Raw genomic sequence first — 24,879 nt, 5'->3', positions numbered from 1 at the left:
AGCCTGAACAATGAATTTAAACATTAAGGAGAAAATGAGAAACGTTAGGTGTGTGAAGTAGGAAATGTTAATTTCATGCACTTAGGAACACACACTCACACCCCACAGTAGTAGAAGCAGTAGAAGAGGAAAACACTACATGTGTAGGGGTAGAAATATTTGTTACATCATGATGCTGGCTGGCGATGGAGGGTTGCCGCCTTAGAGCCCCCTGAATGGAACTTCCACTCTGGAAAGCATTCACTACATCCATCTGCAAGGAATCAGAGATTGTGACAGCTTGCTCAGCAAGAGAGAGAGAGAACAAGAGAAAGGACCATTCCATCTATCAACATATAAAAAGTAAAGAAAAAGGCACTTTTTACAGAGCAGATAAATAGGCAAGAGTAGCATTTGGAGATGAAGGGGGGGAAAAAAGCTAGGAAAAAAGGAGCTTAGGGGCATATAGACACATTCTTTCATGGTCAGTTAAAACTTTCACTCATTCCAGGCACCAGTACTATTTTTCAAAAGAATAAGTTTTGTGGGTTGGGGAGGCTAGAAAGGAAGCAAAGGAGCACATTCAAACCTCCTCCCCAGGTGCAAAGCCCTCGGCTCCCGCTCCCATCGTCTCTCCTACCTCTCCACCAGACCCATACCTGCGTTTGGATTCTGTTCAGACCTCTAAACCACAAGATCTGGCCACGCCGTAACTCCCGCTCAGCGTGATCAATCTCTTCCACGTCCTCTGCTAACTCCTCCTCAGGTATTTCTTCCTTTTGTGTTCCATGACCAGCTTCTTTTAGGAATTTTAAACGGCTAGTTGGAATTGTTGAAATAAGCTACAACACAGGGGAAAGAACTTAGAAACAAATCATATCAAACTACAATTAAACCAATCAACTTTAATACAAAAAAGGTATGGAAAGTTGCAAGTATAGCCAACTATCTTTACCAATGAAGCAATGAGATCCTGTCCATCAGAGGCTTTCTTTCTCAGAACAAAAAATATTCTTCTCTTAGCTACACAAAAGATTTAAGTTTGAAGGCTAAAAAGTTTTCCTGAATGGAAATAACCTGATTACATTTTCATATTTTATTTAGGACATTCAAGACAGTAAATTATACAACCATGCTTTGATATATACATATTTCCTTAAACTCATATTAATGATATTTATTTCAAATAAAATGAAAATAGGTGATCTTATATGATGCAAAAGAAGTTTACATTTCATTAGTGCTTTAAGAATTCAATGAGAAAAAAACATACCAAAATTCAGAAAATCTTCAAGGCTGAGCTGAAAATAGCTTTTGTTTATTGAATGTATTTATTTTCAAAAAGTACAACTATTTAAAATTGGATTAATACTGATTGAGAATGACACCAAACAGGAACAGACGCCCGAGAAGACATAAAAAATACCAAAATACCAATATGTATGAACTTATAGGTGTTCACAGCCATTCCTTAAGGAAGCTGGGAGAAACAGGCATGCAGTCAGAATCAGAACTGCTCAGAGAACTTGTAGTCCAACCACCTCATTTTAGAGATGAAACAGGTTCAGAGACACTGGAAGTGACTTGTTCATGGAGTGACTAAGACCCTAGGTTTCCTGACCAACAAAATCAGTGCTTTCTACCATCGCACACTTAAAATCAATAGACGACGTCAATCAAAGACAGTAACTGATGCCTGTTAGGCATGTACACTGTACTGAATTTCCTCTTCCTGAAATTAGCCAGATTTTGGGGGAGGTTGTAGGGTTTGGTTTTGCCTGTGAGGGAACATTATAAAGTAACTAGAACGGTAATAAAAAAAAAACAACTGTGGGCCCAGTATGGATCCTGCTTAAAAGAAGATCTCAATGAAAGAGGTCTTTATAATGAGTAAGAAGAGAAACCTCAGAACCTAGAAACACAATTAAGAAAAAGGTGAGATAAAAGGCACATAAAGACTGAGTTAAGGTTAAGTACAATCTGAATATTCAGTCTGACTGACTTGCAAAATGACAGTAAATTAGCTCACACCAGTTACACACCATAACAGGCTAGTTTTCATTTATGAAAATGTTGGTACAGATTCTATCAGTTTTATAGTGATGGTAATGGACTTAAAATGAACAGCACACACACCGTTACCACTTATCTTTTAAAAAATAATGACATATATCTGCAAGTCAGCTACCCATAGTGAAGATTAAGGATAGCTAATTTTTCAGGCATTGTATTTTATACATACACTGTTGAAGCCATTTGATCCAAATAATCTAAAATGTCATTTTGTGGCCTATTTTTCCAGATACCAGTATTTTTATAGAAACATTCTTCACATCAACTGAAACTCAAGATTTTTCCAATGCTACACTTGTATTAAATTACAAAACAAAATGATAAAAAGTCTAAAGTATATAATATTTTTATTAAAATATTAAATCTGAAAATGCAAAAGTAGGTCATAGAGCGAAAGATACAGATATCAGCATTCTAACCAGTTATAAATGCATCAACTTAATAACAGTTGTAAAACTTGTTCTAAAATACAGAATGAAAACTACTTAGAATCAAGTTATAGAACTGATTAAAGAATACACACACTAGAAATTTTTTTTAAAAATCACTGTAGGTTTGAACAAAAAATGATGAGATTTTTTTACCTGGCCCCAGAGTAACGTTCCCATTCCTAGGAATATTGACCATAGCCACTGTTCTATTGAAAGTTCTGAACAACTGAAAGGTTTTCCACCAAACTGCACAATTATTATCTAGAGGAATAATCAAGAATAAATTTATTTAGTGAAGTTGTTGACTTATACTCTGGCCCATGCTCCTTATCTCATTGTGGACTTGTAATGAACAGACCAGTAGCTGGTCCACAGACCACACTTTGAGTAGCACGAAGGCACTGAAGAATGACACCCTACCATCAACTGTTTTGGGTATATCAACCTATGCGAGGAACTAAGTTTTATCAGACTTGCTTGATAGAGAGACAGGCAGTTACATTTTTGCAATCCCCATATATTAAAAACAGATAAAATAAACCTAACTTTAATAGTAAGTAAAAACTAAAATTTTAGCATGTCATGAACAATGATTTTTTTTATAAAATACTTCCAGAAACTACACAGCAAGTAAGCAACACTTCCCCTAAAGTTTATAGAAGTTGAAAGCTAAAACAGAAACAGTCTGCACAGATATAATTAAGTCTAGGGTTTTGGTTTCGGTATCCACAGTACACAAGGTATAGACTGAATAAACCTCAAAATTCTTAGATCTTCATTTTGAAACTAGCACCATCCTGTTTGATTCTATTGTTGAAAAGCTCACCTTTTAAGTTTAAATCTTACTGTGTTTACTGACTTCCTGGTGTGATCATGCACCATATTCACTTACCTGCTTTGATTCCAGATTCTGCTAATAACAACCATTTACATAGAGGAGTACCATAGAATCCAAGATGATATAAAAACATAGGTATAGTATATAATTATATAAAATTTACCATATGTAAAGTGATGCTTAGTTTTGTCCTTAGAATGACCTTTATAAAAATGGGAAAATTCGGTCCTTTCTACTTCATCTCAACCCCACTTCTCACACCCCATTCTCCCACTCCTCTTCTACTTTGTTTTGACAATATTACAAAATGGAAAACTGGCACATACCAGGTCTGGATGAGGCCATTCAGAATCACATGGATTTTAAAATATTCATTTCAAAACCTTTTATTTTTTAATAATGAACTCAACTGTACAAATACAACTACTATTAATTGCTAGAAGCAATTAAGGGATCACTCTAGCTGGACTAAAAAGTGGTTGACTATAAGACTGGCCTTAAATAACATAAAAATTACAACAGTTTTCATAATAACAATGTAGAATAATCAGAATCACAGTGAGTGTGAAGTATCACAGCCACAGAACCAGTAGTGCAATTAAAGTAGTATTAGTTTAATGTACTCATTCACACGTAGAATTTCAGGATGGGGCAAATTTTCACTCGAGTTCTTTTGATGTCATCAAGGCAATACACAGAAGGCCCACACATTGCAGTCAAGTAATTTCTGGAACAAGCCACCTGTTCACCTAAGATCTCCACATAATAATCATATTTGAAACTATCTTTTACAATTACCCACCTGTACCACAAATGTGCCTAAAACAATTGTGCAGAAGATGGCATTATTAAAGATTCCTTCAAACACATTTCTTTCACCATGAATTTTCCGAGCATTTATTTCGTTGAAAAGTTGCATCAGTACAAAGGTATTAAAAACAATAGTATAATGTTCCGATGGAGGAGCATGCAAAGGAGCATTTCTTCCACTATCAATATCAAAAAACTTTTCTCCTGAAAGAATGAAAAATTACCATTTTGTAATTATCATACAAAATAATTTAACATTTCAAGGAAGTATGCAATAAAACCTAGTCAGACCTTTCTTTGCTCTCAAACGGCAGCACAGAAAGAGTTGGAAGGGACCTGGGATTCTCTAGTACAACCCTCTTTTATTTTATACAGGAGGAAACGGAAGCCCCCAAAACTATGGTGACATGTTCAGGATCACATATCTAAGTTAGTGGTAAAGCCAAGGACAAGAAATTAGGACTCTTTTTACTCCCCCACTGCCCCAATCTATCACACTGCCTCTCAAAATGTACTAAGGATCCACTGATAAACAGAAGAAATTAAAGATAAATGGGGAGTCAGAAAGAAAATAACTTATATTCTTGAAAAATTTGTAACATTAAAACCATCTGGGATATTAGCTTGGAACAGAAACAACTGAAACTTTATCAGGCATTAAATTCTTACCAGCAAACAAGAGTGTAAAGACTACTACAAGCTGATAGAATGCATGACCCAAAATATTCTTCATCATTGTGCGTGAGATGAGAGGTTTATTTCTACCATAAGGTTTCCGAAGCAGGAGAGACTCAGTGGGGGGTTCAGTTGCCAGAGCCAGGGAAGCGAGTGTATCCATTATGAGATTTACCCACAGCATCTGCACAGCCTTAAGCGGTGAATCCTAGAAAAGACAGGTTTCTTAATAGACATTTACAACTATTCAGGGACTCCGCAATTCTCAGGAAGCCGTTTCTATTTAAACACTTAACAGAACAGGATTACATTTTTATATGAATTAACCTAAAATACTAAGCTTCAACTTATTTAAATATTTAAGTACTTTAAAAAGGCAGATTATACACATCTTTGCTCTAAAATAAACAAGTTTTAATGAATAAATTGTCAACCTACTTGAGTAATACAGGCGCCCGTGAAAGCCACAATCACTGCTACTACATTAACAGTAAGCTGGAACTGAAGGAATTTTGAGATGCTATCATAGACATTTCGTCCCCACATAACTGCTTTAACAATGCTTGTAAAGTTGTCATCTGTGAGAATAATATCAGATGCTTCTTTAGCTACGTCAGTTCCAGCGATACCCTATTAAAGAAAATTTCTGTGAATTAGACTGAATGTTTAAAATATAACCTTTAAATATTTGAAAGGATAATATATATTTTATAAACAAAAATTTACCATTATACTTAATAATTATTAACTTAAATTTACCATAAAAGGGGATAATATAGTTAGTCTAAGATATTGTACTATCTCTCAGAAACACATTCTATCTCAGCAGAAATCGAACATAATGAATGAGGCATTGACAATAATGTTCAAATTGAGTTTAAAAAAACAAAAAGAGGAATGGACACAGGCACTACCCAAGTTCCTTCCAAAGGCACTACCCAAGTTCCTTCCAAAAGTCACACTAAAAGATTTTTTTTTTAATTAAAAAATAAAAACTTACAAAGTCAAAAAGTTAGTGGGAAAGAAGACACTGCAAAAACATCTTAAGAGGCTGGAAAGCAGATAACCAAGTAGGAAGAAACTCAGCAGACTCCAGAAAGCTGAATCCTAAATCAACACTAGGAGAGCAGAGTAGCAGCCTTTCTGCACTACAGGACTCTCCTATGTAAGGCTCAGGACTTGGCAGCACCAGGCACCACTGGAGGTAGGGGTGAAGGCGTGAAAAAGAACAGGAGGATTCTTAAAAGTCTACCGAAGACACTGAAGCAGTACTTAGAGGGCCCAAACTAAGAATAACAATGTCCCTCAACAGTGGAATGGGATGGATTAATAAGTTGTGGACTGATAAAAATGAGTGAACTACAGCTATGTACAATAACACAGATGAATCTCACATGAAAAATGATGAATAAAGGAAGATGGACTCAGAATAATACATGATATATGATTCTTATATACGAAGTTCAAAACCAGACAAAAGGAATCTTCAGAATACTGGTTATCTCTGCAGAGAGACACGGCTGTAATTAGAAGGGAGTGTGGTTGAGGCATCTGGGGGCATAGGTCATATTCTATTTCTTGCCTTGCATAGAACAGGTCTGTTTACTTGTGATAATCCATTCAGTGTTTACTTATGACACAGACACTTTTCTGTATGTGTGTTATATTTTAATAACAAAATTAAAAGAAAAGGCAGCTAGAGCCTCCGAGTCCCTTCCCACATCCACGCAACCAGGAAGTCTGCCACTTCCTCTAACCTGGCAGAAGACTGCCTGCTAATTTACTAGGGAGGGTATAACAGAGAACGTTTAGACTGAAGGATACCAAGTGCTGCTGAGTATAGGAGGTGCTGTATTGAAAAAAAGGGGTTAAGAGTAACTCTGTTTAATGAATGTAGAGACCACTACCCTCCTTTTTCTACTTGTTTCCCAGAATACCAGTATTCAGGATTGCCCTCTAGGCAGCACATTTGAAAATTCTTTCCTGAAAATCTGATCATCATAGGAGAAGAGACCTAAAAATACTGAAAATTCAAGGTACCCTAAGGAAGTGAAATGGCCAAGCCAGATCACTTTACTGGGAAGCTTCTGGTCAATAAATCCCACTTAGAGGCCTAAGGCCTTCCAGCTTTTCAGCTTTCTACTGGTAAAATATGCAGAGACAACCAAGAATCACTTTGACATCTGAAGAAAGCACTAACCTGAAAGACAGAGACTAAACCAAAAGGCATATGGAGACACAAACACTACACAGAGATAAAAGCTGATTTTTATTTTAAAAAAATCAAATCCTTAGACAGGCAAAAGGTCAGCAATGAAACAAGAACAAGAACTCAGAGATCCAAAAACAACTCTTGGAAATTAAATATATGATCACAGAAATGAAAAAAACAACAGAAGTTGAGGAAATATTCCTGCAAGATGACAAAGGTATGGTAGACAGGAAAAAAGAGACAAGATAATAAGGTAAGTCCAAGAGGTTCAAAAATCAGAGGGGACTATCCCACAAAGAAGAGACACTGGAGAAGACATAAGACGAGTATAAGAAAATTTCACAAAATTGAAGAAAATGAGTTTTCATAGTAAAAAGTTGCCCTAAGACAAACCATCACGACATTTCAGAGGACTGAGAACAAAGGAAAGACTTATATACCTCCAAAAAGTGTATGTGTGTGGCGGGGGGGAAGGAGGTTCAAAATTCAAAATGGTATGTAATAACAATGGAGGTACAAATTCAAAATTCTGAGTGAAAATTATTGTCAACCTAGATTTTTATACCAAGTCAGACTAAGTATCAAGGAGGATTCTTTGAGGAGAGAATAGAGATTTCAGTCATAAAAGTTATGAAAAAGTTTAACTCTCATGAACCCTTTTTCTCAGGGATCTATTGGAGGAGATGGCTTTACTACATGAGAGAGTAAACCAAAAAAGACACTGACATCAAATTCAGGAAATTCAAAATCTAACATAAGAGAGAGGAAAAGGAAATTCTTAGGTATGGAGAAAGAAGAGACAGTTGTGTAGCAGGCTTAGCAAACAGTCCAGATTGAAGCACATCAGAAGATCTGGGAGAGGGAGCTCTAAGAAGGCAAAACTGGTAAAAGTGCCTGATGTCTCTGACGTAATGAAAGGAGTGATGAATTAGTATTAAGTACATAAAAAAACTAAGAAAATGGATAGATAAATAATTTAAAGATTAAAAAGTGAATTGAAAAAGAAAATGTATAGGGAATACAAAAAGTTGTGCAAGGAAGTAAAAGTAATTATAACAGACCACATGGCTCAGCTTGGAACAGCATTTCTAATCACAATAAGGACGGTATATTGACTGACCTCTAACTCTGATGGAAGAGTAATAGGATAGGTAGTGTGCACGAATGCATACAGGTGTCTGTGTGCCTGTGAAAGTACTAAATCCTTATCTTCCTTAATGAAGAGTCATTAACAAATGCTTTATATTAAAACAATAAAAAACCTATGAACTGGGAGATTGGGATTGACATATATACACTACTGATACTATGTATAAAATAGATAACTAGTGAGAACCTACTGTATAGCACAGGGAACTCTACTCAGTACTCTGTGGTGACCTAAATGGGAAGGAAATCCAAAAAAGAGTGGATATATGTATACATATAGCTGATTCACTTTTCTGTACAGTAGAAACTAACACAACATTGTAAAGCACTATACTCCAATAAAAATTAATTTAAAAATATAAAAAAATTAAAAAACCCTTGTAATCATGCCATTTAGGTACATGGAGGCAAACAACTAAGGAAAACAAACAGTGAAAATAGTTGGTTTTCTTTAGTCAAAAAGTTAGCTGGAAGAAATGATATGTGGTAGGGGACATAGTTATTAAGTCTTATAGAACTGTTTGACTTTTTAAATGCTATGCAATATTGTTTTGATAAACACAAAGTCCAAAACAAGTTTTTCTCAAAATACTCCATGAAGGAGCAATCTTAATTTAAAATTTTAGTCTCTAACTCCTAATCTGTATACTTTACTTTTTTTTTTTTTTCTTTTTTTCGGCTGCACTGTGCCACTTGTGGCATCTTAGTTCCCCGACCAGGGACTGAACCGGAGCCCTCGGCAGTGAAAGCACGGAGTCCTAACCACTGGCCCGCCAGGGAATACCAGGGAATTCCCTGTATACTTTACTTTTAATGGGCAACATATTTAACACATCTAAACCCAACAGGTTTCCTTGCCTCTAATCATCCTCCATCTTTTGCAAATGCAAATCTCACACTCCCTTGTTCAAAATCTTTCAAAATTTAAAAAGCTACTTTAAGATGTTAATTGGTGTCCAAATAAAAACTAGTTCCATAGTGAAACAAGTTTGGGAAACTCTCCATCAAAAAACGTTAAAACAGCTTTTTATAAGCTTCTTAGAGCTGTATGCTAGCATGCATTGTGAGTCTCCAAATTTGTCTTACTGCATGAGAAGTCTGCTTGGGAAGTGCTCATCTACAGGATACAAGAACAAATTCCTCATCTTCATATTCAAGGCCCTTCTGATCGCCACATTCCAGTACCCACCAACACCACACCCTCTTCTAGTGAAGTTCAACTACTTGCAATTCTCGGAGGGTCTCTTGGCAGCACTTTTCTCCCTCTCTCCATTCAAATGGCACCTCTTTCAGAAAACTTTCCCCAGTCTCTACAGGCAGAGTCAAGGACTTCTTCCTTGAGGCACTCCCTGCGCAGTGTTTAGTCCTTCACTGGCTGCCACCGTGCTTCAATGATTTACTTCCTTGTGTGCTGAACCTTTAGGAGGCAGCAACTACTCACCTGTAATGTTTCTGGCCCAGAATACTGAAGACAAGCTTCTTAATGTTTGGAGGAGAAACAAATTATTATTAACCCAAAGTCTAAAAACACTTTAAATTAAATGAAGATATTTTAATTACCTTAGGGAAGATTTTACTACCACAGATGCATATTTGGTTACAGAAATACATCATGGCATTCAGTGTATGATGACAGAAATATCTGTACATGTGTGGTTAACTGAATTTTGGTAAGAATAATGCAATATAATTTAAAAAATAATGTAATCATATTTTAAACACAGCATGGAAGCTTGCTATCTAAAGGAATTCTAAAAGGAGTGGCTAAACAGGGGAAAATGCCAGGCCTCTTTGCAATGTACTCACATTAAAGTCCCTTTAATTTATTGTTGTAAATTTTATCTTAATGTTGAATTTACTAAATGTAAGTGTGTGTGTGTGTGTATACATACACACACACACACCTATATATATAAACAGAGAGACAGAGAATAGAGTGTTTTAAAATGCTATTTCTGCCTGAAAAATAAGACACAGGTTTAAAAAGAAATAATCAATAGCAATTTCTTGGGCTTCCCTGGTGGTGCAGTGGTTAAGAATCTGCCTGCCAATGCAGGGGACACGGGTTCGAGCCCTGGTCCGGGAAGATCCTACATGCCGCGGAGCAACTAAGCCGGTGCGCCAAAACTACTGAGCCTGTGCTCTAGAGCCCGTGAGCCACAACTACTGAGCTCGTGAGCCACAACTACTGAAGCCCGCGCACCTAGAGCCCGTGCTCCACAACAAGAGAAGCCACCGCAGTGAGAAGCACGCGCACCACATCAAAGAGTAGCCCCTGCTCGCTCCAACTAGAGAAAGCCTGCGCACAGCAACAAAGACCCAACACAGACAAAAATAAATTAAATAAAATAAATAATAAATTTAAAAAAAGAGACACTTCATCTCTCACACACACACACACAAAAGCAATTTCTTGTAGGTATCTAATAAAAGCCCAAGACAAATAATTTCATCTTTCAGTTTTAAAATACGAAATTGAAGAACTGAACAAATATACAAAGTAAATTCAAGCTTGAGCAAGAGTGCTTTCAAGTCCAAGCCACTTCGCACTTATTTTTTCTCTGTGCATTTAAAATAAATTTAGATTTTTTTTGACATGCTACCTTTAAAAAAAAAAAAGTGGTAAAATGGACCTAAAACTTTCAAGGCTTAAAAATCAAACAAACAGAGCAGCTGCTGTACTGTGTTTTTGTTTGAATTACTATATTTACCTGCATTTATTTAAAGCCCTTAGTATCTGCCTTAAACACCTAAGTTTTAGGAAGTTTGTTTGTTTGTTTGTTTTTTTAATATTAAAATGCACTGTATATAAATACCTTCCTGGTCAGCTGTCCAGATGAAAGTAGAAGTAAGAATCCTGCCAAATGCTCAAGAGCAGCAATGAGTGATCCCGTGTTTCTAAAATGAATGATCCTGTTTTGCTTACAGCCAAAGGAAAAGCCCTTAAATATTCCTTATCCCTTCAGCTTCTTCTCCCAGCTCTCCAGAAGTTCTCACCAACGCACTGCTTACCATAATAAGTTTGGGATAGGGCAGGGTGGGAATCTTTGGGTTCAGAGCTATTGGTTGAGGGTACTTTACCCATATCATTTCCTTCTTCCATCTCCCTCACTCTTGTTAAAAGGCAGCTACCATGGTGGTGGTTCTGCTAAACCCCTATTTTAGCAGCAAAATACCAGGGGGACAAATTATGCAAATAAACATTGGTACACATAAATATTCTCCTTTCTGAAACACTTGGGGGGACACTGTGTTTCAGAATTCAAAGTCTCTCATGCTTTAGCAAGACAATGAGGCACATACCTTCTATCACAAATTCTCCCAGAGAGGGTTAGCATCCCATAAAAACACATTAATATCTCTACAATGACTATGAACGTTCATATTAAGTGGGACAAATAACATCCTCATATCATTCAGAATAGTTTTTGCAATCAAATGATTCTGCTGCAAATTTAGGAAAAAAAATTTCAGTTTTCAGATTTTTGGATTTGAGAATTGTGATTATGAACCTGTATTTTCCAAAAATTAAATAAATCAAATTAAAATTAAATAAAATACTTAAGTTTTCTATGGCACTGAAAGTACATTCATTCCAACACTGAAAAATTAGAAGGACTGGATTCAAAGATATAACAATCTAATTTTAATCATTAAACATTTATGTAGCATATGTATTTCATGATAACTACTTTATAGTAAACAGTTCATCAGTATTATGGCTACAGTATAAAGAAAATAATAATGAAATGCTAAAATTTCCTAGCACTTTTAATAATCAAATATAAATTGAGAAGTTGGGTGGGGTGAAATAGATCTTTTTTTTCAATCAAAAAAGATTACAAAAAAAAAAGATTACATCTATTATACATGAAATGATTACTATTAAAAGTTACCCTTAAGACATTTTCAGTTGAGTAGAAGATTCTTAATCATATTCTTAATTTAAATACATATAACTGTTCTAAGCCTGTCTCCTGTTTAAGAGGACTGTAAGGTTTAGATGAGAAGACAGACATTTATATATTTTACAGAGTACCAGGTAAATGTATGATATTATTATAACTGTTCAAAAGAAGTCATGTCATCTTCCAGCATCAAATAAAGGTATTATATAAACTAATTAGACGTATAAACCAATTTAGGCTTACATATTATCCCTTAAGCTACTCTTGAGGGACAGTGTTTAAAATCAACAGCAATTTAGTAACAAACAAACAAACCAAACAAACAGAAAACCCAGCCAGTAAATTACATCTGAATATTTGAATTAGGTTAAGTTCCTACCATTGCAAATCCAACATCAGCTTTCTTTAATGCTGGGCCATCATTTGTACCATCACCAGTTACAGCTACAACCTGGCGTTGTTCTGAGACAGTGCTGTCAATTATACCTGAAATAAAAGTAAGTATTTATGCTGTAAAAACAATCTGTTTAATTAATAATAAAGTGATTCTGCAGAATATGCTAGCTAGCCAGTTTTACAGACTCAAAGTTAAAAATAAATAATTAAACACAGAGAAATGGAAACTGCTGAGATGTTGGGCAAGGAACAACTCCAGAAATTGTTGTATTAGGAGTTATATCCTGTTTTAATCACTGAAGATAAACACAATTCACCCAAGGTATCAAAAGGAAATGTATTTAGATTTTATTGGAGAAGATGATATCCACGATTCAATCTAATATTCCGTACCTATTACTATTTTAGGAAGCAGAACGCATTTCTCTATTAAGAAATTGCAGAGTAATTATAAAATCTACTCACCTTTAACCAGTGTATGTTTGTCAGTAGGAGATGACCTTGCAAGCACTCGAAGCTTTGGCCAAATCTTGTCTATCCGCTCTTGCTCAATCTATAAATTTTTGTCAAAGTTAAAACGTGCCCAAGCCTAGTTTTCTAATTCCAAGTTAGCGACCTAGCATTTGTATCAGTGGTTCTCAAAGTGTGGTGGACAGACCAGCGGTATCAGCAACTCCTGGGAACTTGTTAGAAATGGAAATTGCTGAGCGAGACCCAAGGTCTATCTTATAAGACACTCTGAGGTGGGGCCTAGTAATCAGCGTTTTAAAAAGATCTCTAGTCACTCTAACGCAGAACCGCTGTTATATATATCACTACAAGATCAAATTCTAACCATCTCCCCACTGCCTATGAAAATGGAAACTCCTTAGCGTAAGTAGTGCAGGGTTTGGGGTCCCCTAAAATATGTTCCATAGTAACCTTTCCAAACTCATCTCCCATTAGTCGCTTACACATATTGTACTTCTTGGGCCCAGACTGAAAAAATGAAGCACTCACTCCCTTTAGGGCAAATTTCTTTATCACTTGTCCCCTTTATTTCCTAAAATGCTACTGTTTTGTTTCTTGGGGTGACGGCTGCACTGATCCAGGTGCGATGCCTAACACGTAGCGTGTATTCAAGATGTATCTGTCCAATGAAATTCCTAATATACTAAAAATATATCAACTTAAAAAATAAAAAATGCTTACCTCGCCTTTTTCATTTCGTATTCTTCTGTTGAAATCTTTACCTTCTAGGCATAGGAAGTCTTCCCCAGGATGTAAAATACCACATTTGGTAGCAATAGCCCGAGCAGTATTAATATTATCACCAGTGACCATCCTCACAGTAATTCCAGCCCTCTGACATTTCTTTATTGCATCTGGCACCTGGTTAATGTGGAAAAAAATTCACATGATGAAAAGAAAATTAGTATTTCCAGGATGGGGAAAAATCCCACCGAACAAATATACATTGCCTCATAGTCCCACAAATGACAACCTTAATTACATCTCAAGATATTATTTCTTGAAGTAGTCCCAATAATCTCTTCTTTCCCCTTCCACTGCCACAGTCCTAGTTCAGGCTTCACTTTCAGTTATCAGCTGACTTAATTTGCTTACATTATTTATTTGCCAAAGGCTTTTTAAAGCGCCTTTTTCCCTTAGCAACCATTAGGCAATTTTTTCCTGGTTGGCTTTCCACCGTTCTGGTTTTACTGCCCAGACCACACCAGAGTAAAATGTTGGTGTTCTTTGGGGTTAAGGGAGGCTCACTTGTTTTTCCCCATTCTTGATCTTTTAAGGGTTATCTTACCTATTCTGGAACCTCCAACTACTAGCTACATGCTAATAACTTTCAGACCTACATATTTTTCCCAGCTCATCGTGAGAGCTGGATTCCTAGTTCCATCAGAAAATAGACATCAGAATTTGGGTGTCTAAAAGGGAAACCATGTTTTCTATCTAAGAGAAACCTAAAGATTATCTGATATCTTCAAACTCCTTACCCTATACATCCTTAAGGGCCAGTGAGTCCTGCGATTCTACCTCAAACCTTCCCTGTACCTGGTCTCCAATGTTTGTTGCCTGAGCTACTGCAATAGCTTTTTTAAATTGGCATCCTTGTGTTTATGTTCGTTTCCCCTTTAAAACATCTGATATACCCGACAATACAGTTCTTTTTTTGATACACTTTTTCAAAAATATACGATTCCTCAACTGTTATACCATAAACCACAAAGTTCTCAGTATAACAGAGTATCACACTTGAGCTTCAGAATAGCTCCCTAGTAGATAAAAAACAAGGATTTACTATATAGCACAGGGAACTATATTCAATATCTTGTAATAACCTATAATGGAAAAGAATAAAAAAAAGAAAAATATATGTATAACCGAATCACTTTGTTGTACACCTGAAACTAACACAATATTGTAAATTGACTATACTTCAATTAAAAAAATACAAGATGACCAAATATTGCACTATTGAGCACCCTTACACTAAAAATAAAAATTCATTGTTTAGGTGAAATGCAAATTTAATTGGGTATCCTGTATTTTATCTGGAAACCCTACTCTAGATCTAACTACCAGTTCACAGGAAATGGAAGGAATGCAATTGGCAAAATCTATTATAGAATGTAGAATACTCTCCAGGACACATGTCCTTCTACAAATAATTTCCAATGAAACAACAGTTTACTTGCTAATCGAAAGAAAAAAACAATTTGTTCTTTGACAGAGAAATTGCAAGAATGGAAAAGGGAGGAAACCTATAGATCCTTTAGATTAAAAGAGACTTGAGAGGCATGGCAATAAATTTAATGTGTGGATTTTGGATCCTGATTTGAATAAGCATTTGTGACACAATTTAGGAAATTTAAAAAATAATAAATATTTAGGAATTATTGTTAAAAGTTTTAAGTATCATGGTTGTGTTTCACAAAAGAATTTAAAAAAAAAGAGTAGTTTCCTAGATTTATCTAAATTTTTTTTCTACTATACACAGCTTGATAGATGAATAATCAATGTATTATTTTTGTGCCTGTGCTTCTGTAATTCTCTTTGCCTAGAAAATCCTTTCCTGTTCTTCTCTAACCAGAAAATCCATGTCGATCCTACTAGAACAGAGGTCGCAAATGCAAATACCCACAGGGCCATGCGGGTAACAGAAATGAGGAAAAAACACTGAAAGTGACAAATCCAAAACAATCCTAATAGAAGAGCACTCAGCTCTAGTCTGTTTTTTTTTTTTTTATCACGGTGGAAATGTTGACAGAATCTATAATTTCAAGAGAAAGCAGAAACCCAGATTTGTGTGTACTCTCAAACCTGATGTTTTAAACACACACACACACACACACAGTCCACATATAACTTGATTGAAGGCTAACTTTGGCCTATATGCTGTTTGTGACTTCTATTGTAAACAGTGTAAATGTAACATCTCTGGTAGCTTTCATGGCCGACCTAGACAGAACTGTGCTTTCATATTATACATCCCTCTATTGTTTAAAAAAATCAATAGTTGATTTTGAAAACACTGGTCTGCTGTATAAATGTATTTCTCACTTCTCATTTGAGATAGAAAGTAACCAGATTTTTCCATCTGAGCACTCACTGGGTGGTACCCTGAGATCATTTGGAATAGGAAACAATGAATAAGAGGCAGAAACTGGTCTTGGTTAAAGCTATGTGGCAAATAATATTTAAGAAAGTAAACTAAATTTATTAATAGTCCACTAACCACCAAATACTTCCACTTAAAACTTACAAACTACCTCCACTTTTACAGATAAACTGAAGAGAAGCCAAGCATCTTGTTTAACTATCTATGCATATGCAATAAAGCTGGATTTATTCTAGACATCTAATTAATCAAGATTCTCTACATCAGAACTGTACAATCCAGAAGACCCACTCGGGAAAGCTACGTCCTATTACATTGTCTCATTTTAGTATGAAAGTACTCATCTCATTTTGTGATACTGAAGAAATTAATTGCCACTTACGTGTTTAAAAAAAGATAAAACTGTCCATCAACCTCAGTGCTAAGAACACAAAATGAGCAATACATTTTCCAAAGGACAAAAGTTTAAAACATCCTGATTTAATATTATATTTAGATAAGATTTAAGCCATAAATCAATGTATAAAACTTCGAATGGTTTTCCTTTGACCAAAGGTTGGCAAACATGATCCACCTGGATGTTTCATAAGCATTTGAAACTCCAGAACCCCAAACTTGATCTCTAAATAGGCAGCTTCGTCTGACTCTCTTATTACATTGGTAATACCATCTACCAGCCACTCAGTTATGCAAGTTGGAGACTGATTCCCCACTCCTCCAGAAGAGATCTAATTGTAGAGATATCCCAGTCCTAAGCTTACTGCTCTAGCTACGCACTTTCCTCAAGAGATCTCCTTTAGCCTCATATGTGAATTCTCCAGCCTACTTCACTTTCAGGCTTCTAGGTTCAACTGCCTGCTTGACATATAATTGGATGTTTCAGAGATCTCAACAATGTCAAAAAGAGTATATCCAAACCCAACATATTCATTCCTATTGGTTCTACCTCTATTTACTTTAAAATCATACCTTTCTTTCCATCTTCCCTGCCACAACTGTAGTTCTAAGCCATGGTCATCTCTTGCCTGGGATCACTGCAATAATCTCATTGGGTTCCCTGCTTCTACTCCTCTTTTTAATTCATTTCTTACATAGTACCCCAAATACTATTTTAACAACATGAATCATGTCACTTCCCAGCCTGAATTTCTTCAATGACTTCCCACTGAATTTCAGAATAAAATTCAGAGCCCTTGTTGCCTAGTAAGGCCAAAGATAATCTCATCTGCCCTTTCTTGTCCAAACTTACAGCCACACTGGCCTCCTTTCCACCTCTGAAAATCTAAATACTTTCTCTTCTTAAGTGTCCTATATTTTTTGTGCCATTTTTCTGGAATACTGTTCTTGCAGCTATTTACATGGCTGGCTCACTTTTAGCCATCAGACCTCAACTCAAATGTTACATCTTCAGAGATCCTTAATGTGGTCTCTGCTATCTTTTTTATCACCCTGTGCATATCCTTTACAGCCCTTATCACACTTGTAATAGTCATATCTGATGCTCCCCTGCTACCTCACGCCAATTAGAATATAAGGTCTATGAGGGCAGGGACCAAGTCTTATTCCTCACAGGATGTGTCTTCACTTGGCATATTGCCTATGTACCTATCACTTTATCTGTTTATCTGTTGTGTTACCTCTAGAGTATAAGTTTCATAATTATTTTGTTTAGTGTAGTATTTCCAGTTCCTAGGAGAGTGCCTGGCACTACACACTGGATGTTGAATCAATTAGTTGATGACAGCCACTGAACAAAAGCTGTTTTTGCCTTTGTGCTTTTATTCATGTTGCTTCTTTGCTCACAATGTGCTTACCGCTCACTCTCTCTCTTGGTCTAGCCAATACCTCTTCATCCTTTGAGACTCACATCAGGTAATTAACCTCTAGGAAGTCTTACTTGACCCCTCTCATGGTTAACATAACACAGAGGGGTCTTTTAAGCAAATGTATTTTATACAGAGCTGGGTTTGAACACACAAGCTCTAATGTCTAGAGCTAACCTCTATACATCTCAGTTTTTCTTCACCTTTCAAATAAGTACTAATACTTATAACTCAGAGGTGAATATTAAATGAAATAATACATGTAAAGCACTTGGCATAATATCTGGCATACAGTAAGAATGCAATAAAAAGATATAATTACTTTAGAAGGTTGGGGGCTCATATAACATGCTCTGCATATGTATCTAACTATGTACTAACATCCTGGTTATAATTATGTGTTTGTCCATCCCTGCCCAGGACAGTGACTTCTTTGAGGCCAGGAACCAGATCTCAAAAATCTTTATGTCTCCAGTATCTTAGCATAGTGGCTGGCACACAGCAGTTGCTCAATAGACTTAAAAAAAAAAAAAAAAAAAAGATTTAAAGAAGAAAAGCAAAGTCTAGAGCTGCGGACTGTCCAATATGGTAACAAGATGTTTAAATATAAATTGAAAAAAAATTTTTTTTAATTCAGTTTTTCAGTTGCACTAGCTACACCTCAAAATCTCAGTAGTCACATGTGGCTAGTAGCTATGATATGGAACAATACAGAACAATTCTATGGTTGCAGAAAGTCCTATTGGACAGTGCTGGACTACAGACCATGAAAACAAATAACTTAATGGCATTTACTATGTAATTTAATATAAATATCAATGGACAAAACCTACCCAGTTCAAGGCACTGGTTATGCTATAAACATACAGGATCCCAAAGAGAAGTTATCTAATTAAAAACCATAAACAGGTAGCACATGCAGCACAAGCACTATTATTTCACTAATCTTGGATTCACATAGGAGAGAAATAAAATCACAAACACTAAGAATTTTACTAGAAAACTGGTTACAGTTAGTGCCTTCTGCACATGCAGAACACAGAATGTTTCACCACCTCAGGTCTCACAGGATCTTCAATCCCCACAACAGCAATGCATGTAAGGCCGGTGACAATATCATTTTCATTATCCCATTCTGGTTCTGGTTCTCCTGCTGGGAAATCTCTGAATGCAAGACATATGGTTCTCAAGCCTTCTGATGCCATCGGTTCAATCACAGTTTTTACAATATCATCACGGTCCCTTGGTCTGAATACTTTTGCCTCACCATTAGCACTCAAGATTTTGAAACACCTATAAGGAAACGTTGAATCCAAACATCAATAATTAACAAAAATAATGGTTAATGCCATTTAAGTGAACTGGAAGGGCTAGAGTCATGGAATCTGATTACCCGGAATTCAGAGAATTACATATGTTGTGCTTTTACAGACTTAAAATCACATTCACCTTTCACCCTCCCCTTTACAAAATACAGTTCTCTTTTTATGGTTCTCACTTGACCATGCTCCATTCAAGTTACTTCAGACACTTCTTTTTTGGAAATGCAGGGCTTCTAAATTTTCACAAAAAACCCTCGTGGCAGAGAAGAATAAACTATATGCCTGTCCATTTTGGTACAGAATTAGGCATTAATTTTAATTAACACAAAACTTCCAGATATTTCCTTTTTTTAAAGTAAAAAGCCACGTTCAATCAACCCTTACCTGAGATGCTGTTTCATCACCTATATTGTTTTAACCATGAAAGAAAAAAAATAACTTACTGTTAAAATAAGCACTTTATCAGAATGAGAGAGATAATGCCAAAATAGTTTTAGTTTCAGCGAAACTAACTACAACTCTTTAACTGTGTAGTAAATAAAAGTTACACTGTATACTTCCCTATTTAAAGTTTATTTTTTCACATTGCCTCTTTATGTTCTTCTCCTTGGTGATGCCACTGCCTCCTGCTTCTAGGCAGGTGATTCCCAAATCCCCATCTTCTGTTTTGATCGTTTTCCAAAGCTTTCCACTCTGACAGTCTACTCAGATGTTGTACCGTACCTTAAATTTACTGCATGCAAGACTAAAGGCTGTCTCCTCACTGCCCATTGAACAGACATCAACATTACTCCCAATAATTTCAATGTTAAGTCTAAACTCTCACCTGAATACTTCCTTTCTCCTCATCATCTATATAGCATTAGCTCCTAAGTCCTATGTATTTGTTCTCTGAACAGTCTACCGAATGTTTCCTCTCCTTTCTATTCCCCCTGCTACTCTACTGCCTTCTTCTGGCTCTTACTTCAAGCCAGAGCTACTGTAATAGGCTTTTAAATGATATCGGTCTCCAGTCCATCCTTTTTTCCCCCCACAACCCACCTTATTCCCTGATATAAGAATTATCCTCAGTCCCACAGCTATGCTCATTCTGCTACCTGATGAAAAAAATTCTTCAGCTGCATTATCTGGCCTACTTAACTGTTTTAACTGCTCAGGCTAACATTTAAGAGACTCCACAGCAAAAGTAAATCTCACTGTGGAAAGAGTTATTGTATACTTAATATACTCCATGCTGGATGTTTTACATGCATTATTTTATCTCAGGGTCTTAGAATTGGTGGTCATCATCCTCTTTTTCAGTGAAGGAAAATGGAAGCCAATGGAAGAATCTTCCCAGCATCTCAAAACTACTTAGTTGCAGAAGAGCCAAAGCCTGATTTGGTTTTGATTGAAAAATCTCTCCCATACCACCTACCTGCTTCTCAGCAAGCCACGGATGCAAGATTTCTAACATTTCACAGAAATCAGATAACCAAGCATATGTAAAGGGAAGAAAGATGTCCTGTGTGCCACAAAAGTCCATCACCACTCAGCTGAACTGTCTGACTATCAGCTATTCCCCCAATATGGTCTGCATATTCCCACTTCCTTCCCTCCAATGTGGCTACCTTCAACTTGATCTTACTTCATACCGAAACCTATCTTAAATGCTACACCCTTCATAGTATGACCTCTCATTTTAAAACTTTGTGTACATCTGTCATATTCTGCATTTTCATTTATATGTATTTTCTCTTAAACCTGTTAGATTATAATCTGACAAGTGTTCATTAAGATAACACTGGATTATAATCTACATATAAGCTAATTAAAATTGGAAATATTTTAAATATTACAATTTTAAGTGAGTTCTAATTTTCCAAAAATGCTCTTAATTAAAAAAAAAAGTTTTCTACTTCTCTACTGGAATTAAAAAAAAAAAATCAAAATAATTTCAACACCTGTAATAACAAATAAGCATTAGGGAAACTATACATAAACATGTGATGTCAAAATTGAGGCGACTGGTGTGTATAAGGACAGTACAAAAGAAAGATTACCATTCAAAATGACAGCAGATATTTAAATACGACGCTGCAGCAGCATAAATATGATAAAACCTCACTCTGATATAAAAGGATTCTCAAGATCTAGTTTTAATGCTTTGCTGTTCTAAAAACTAATATATAATTCATTCATCACTATCTACAATGCAGTGTTGAAGACATAAACGGCAGGTTTTCTTCCCAGAAGGCTTTTATTTTTCATGATCCTACATAACAATGGAGTCAACATGTTTAAGAACAAATATCAATGTTCACTTCATTAAACCTACCAGATTGAATGTAATGGGCTTATTTTCCCTGTAGCAAAATACTAAGAAATAAAAGAAGCTGGAGTATGAAAATGACAGAATACCCTGGGCAAAAGAGCAATACCATTAAAATATACTAAAAAACTCCAAGGTCCTAGCAAATGCCTGATATTCACAAAAAGAAATAGCAACAATAATAACATAGTAGATATTCCATAAAGCAACTATAGTTAGCAAATTATTCATCTAAGCATTTTACTCTTACTTTTTCAGAATTATCTCAGATGCACCCTTGCTGAATATTCGATAACTTCCATCTGAATTTTTCAGGACAGTACTCATGGACTTCCTAACAGAATTGAAGGTGTAGACTTTGTACAGTGCTTCTTCTGGTATTTCATTTCTAACATCCTGATAATCCCGTTTTAAATCCAAAAGAAGTCCCAACAAGGCACATTCAGTTTTATTACCAACATGACGTGGTAATCCACCCTCTTTCTCTGGTGGCTATAAGAAAAAAAGGTTTAGAAGCTAGTATCATCTTGTTTCTCTACGACAGTTTAATTTATAATGTAAAACAGAACGAGACATTCTAAAACAAAATTATACAGAAATTATATAGAAAACTTCTATTAGTTTTAGCATTTCAAAGAGGGACATAGAAAAAGTAAGGTAGAAAGACGCTCTGGAGCAAAGATGACACGGATTCCAATCTCAGCCCTGCCAGTTACCAGCTATGTGAACTTTTGGCAAATTACCCAACTGCTGTGGTCCTTGGCTTCAGCATCTGGAAAATAGGCGCTCTTATGACCCAAGAATTAAATAAGACATGTAACTTTTAAAGTTGGTTCCTGACACATATGGGACTTAAGAAATTTTAATTCCTTTCCTTTTCTCTTGTTTTCATTGAATATTTACATTAAATAATTCAAAATTAAATCTACTTTACCAATTTTTATGGCTTAAAATAAAAATGTAAGCATTAAAATGAAGCACTGTTGACTTAAATATATATAAAAACTTTATTTCCTTCATAGTATCTTCACAAATACCTTCTTATGTAATCATCACAACAGTATTAAGGGCAGATGTAACCATCTTTATTTAACAATTGAAGAAAGTAAAACTCAGACTTACAGCTAAGGCAAAGCTAGATCTAGAATCAAGATCTCATAACTTTCCAGTCCAATAATCCAATTCATGAAATACTAATTTTGTTTATGGTCTTCACCCACAAATCACTAGAACACATATCAGCCAAACAATTTCATGCTTTATGTTATAAATAAAGACTTTTAAAACTTGCAAAGTTAAAAATATTTTATTCTAAGGTAGTACAAGTCTAGAATTACTTTATTCAGTTAGTCCCAAAAGGTTTAAGGATCACCTTACAGGTAGGATCTACTGAGAAACCAAACAGAGCATATAGCAAGCATATATAAAACATATTATTTTAAGTTGAAATCTAGTTTCAAAATCTTCTCTAGTAAATTGAGTTAATTTTCTATAGTAAGATAGACTAGTCTTTCACAAAATGAGCAAAGTAAAAATTTAAAATTAAGGACTTATTCTGGTTGTTAGGCTCAAGAGTTTCTAAATGCAGGAAATTCAAAATACAGGAGACGAAAAATACAAATAAACAGAATGTATATGTTGATCAACAGATCTTACTACTAACACAAATTGTATCAAAAGAAAATTAAATACAGTATATGGATAGATGCCTTTTAAAAACTTAACACAATTCATTTCTTCAATTTATAAATAGTAATGATAGAGCTTAAAAGCTAGTCAAATCATCACAAATTGAAAAAGTAATTTTCATATATAAATTAATTATTAAAGAAAGCTTACCAATATTTTTGATGTATAAGCACAATTCACAGAAATTCCTGTTACAAGGTAGGACAAAATATTTGGTGGAATAGCTTCTGGTTCAGGAATCTTTTTATAATGTTTTTCATTTATGTAAGCTTGAACAACTGTCATTCTGTTCATTGTCAATGTTCCTGTTTTATCTGAACAAATAGCTGTAGCATTTCCCATGGTTTCACAAGCATCCAGATGCCTCACTAAATTATTATCTTTCATCATTTTCTACAGTGACCAAAAAAAAAGTAGTTAAGCTACATATAAAACCAATGACCTCATTATATTAAAATGATTATAAACTGCTTTAAAATCAGAACTAAAACTCCCAACTTTACATAGATACACAGTATAAAGCACCGATTTAATACTGGAAGAATTTAGTATATTTGACCTATTCAAATAAGCTAAATAGATTACTAGCTTTCAGTGGTTTCAATCATTTCCCCACTACATAACATAATCTAGTAAATGAATACAGATACCTGCACCCATATGAAAATCATGTTGACTATATGCCTCCAACACTTCTGTGAAGTGTCCTCAAATTACAAGAGCTATAATAATTTGTACTCTAAGTACAGAGGTACTTACAGCCATGTAAGAGTATATAACATGTAAGGATTAAGTCTCCTTATTAAGTGGAAAACAAAAGATTCTTGTATCAGTCACCAAGGAAAAAGTAGCTTATCAGTTAAATATAGTTTGTGGGCATGTAGCTGCCTGATTTTTTTTTTTTCTTTTGACTCTGATAGATTGAGGTAACATAACAAAACCAGAAAGGATCATTTTTATCTTTTCCATATGTTGGTACACTTGGTCTTCTCATCCTCAGGATCATCCCTTCCTCTTATTTACAAGAAAAAGACAGTTTCTAAAAAGAACAAGAGTTTCACTGTAGCTCCAAAAAGCATTTAGGTTAAAATGCTTGATAATTGATTCTTAAAACATACCTGGAATGGGTTAAAACCTGTAAAGAGTTATTTTGCAAAGTATGTTCTGTGACTACTAACATGCAAGATACTGCAAGAAACTGATTCCTTGAAGAAATAAATATGGGGAAGGAAGATTACTGTGATATACATTAATACTGAACATTAAAAGAAGGAAGTTCTGCAGTAAAGAAAATGTGTTCAGTTTTGCCAAACACTAACACAGGAGCCATAAGGACCACACCTCAATGAAAAGAAAAGTGACTGGTAACATTTGGGCTAAAATAAACATTTAATAAAAACTTAAAGAAAAATGCTCTTATTTATTTTCTACGAAAGGACTGCAAATCAATCCTGCCTATATCTTTTTGATCGATTGAAAAATTAATATCATTAATGACTATTCAAAGTGAACTAATGACAGTATTGATAGAATGACTGATTTTACCCATGTGTCTAAAACTTATGTTTACCCCAATTATTTCTAATTATTTTAAAACATCAAACAGATGATTACACTGTATTTCATTATTACTTTGACACATTTACC

At 35.2% G+C, this 24,879-nt stretch overlaps 1 protein-coding gene across 4 annotated transcripts in view; it reads right to left on the bottom strand.

Annotated features, from left to right (window-relative positions):
• The window catches only part of ATP2B1 (ATPase plasma membrane Ca2+ transporting 1), a 131,506-nt gene that overhangs the window by 12,220 nt on the left and 94,407 nt on the right, over positions 1-24,879 (bottom strand). For 2 of the 4 annotated variants that reach the window (XM_057556104.1, XM_007165907.2), the window contains exons 10-21: positions 23,383-23,625; positions 21,794-22,035; positions 18,966-19,203; positions 13,663-13,842; positions 12,937-13,024; positions 12,455-12,561; positions 5,245-5,436; positions 4,801-5,014; positions 4,124-4,335; positions 2,637-2,744; positions 639-821; positions 167-253 (exon numbers count right to left, since the gene is read on the bottom strand). In XM_057556104.1, the coding sequence (XP_057412087.1) occupies positions 167-253; positions 639-821; positions 2,637-2,744; positions 4,124-4,335; positions 4,801-5,014; positions 5,245-5,436; positions 12,455-12,561; positions 12,937-13,024; positions 13,663-13,842; positions 18,966-19,203; positions 21,794-22,035; positions 23,383-23,625 (2,094 nt within the window). Of the gene's footprint in view, positions 1-101; positions 254-638; positions 822-2,636; positions 2,745-4,123; positions 4,336-4,800; positions 5,015-5,244; positions 5,437-12,454; positions 12,562-12,936; positions 13,025-13,662; positions 13,843-18,965; positions 19,204-21,793; positions 22,036-23,382; positions 23,626-24,879 lie in introns of all 4 variants that reach the window. The other 2 variants (XM_057556106.1, XM_057556105.1) reach the window with 2 other exon arrangements.

This window comes from Balaenoptera acutorostrata, chromosome 11, assembly GCF_949987535.1.
Source record: "Balaenoptera acutorostrata chromosome 11, mBalAcu1.1, whole genome shotgun sequence".
NCBI classification, from domain to species: domain Eukaryota; kingdom Metazoa; phylum Chordata; class Mammalia; order Artiodactyla; family Balaenopteridae; genus Balaenoptera; species Balaenoptera acutorostrata.
This window is presented reverse-complemented; position numbering and strand designations above follow the sequence as displayed.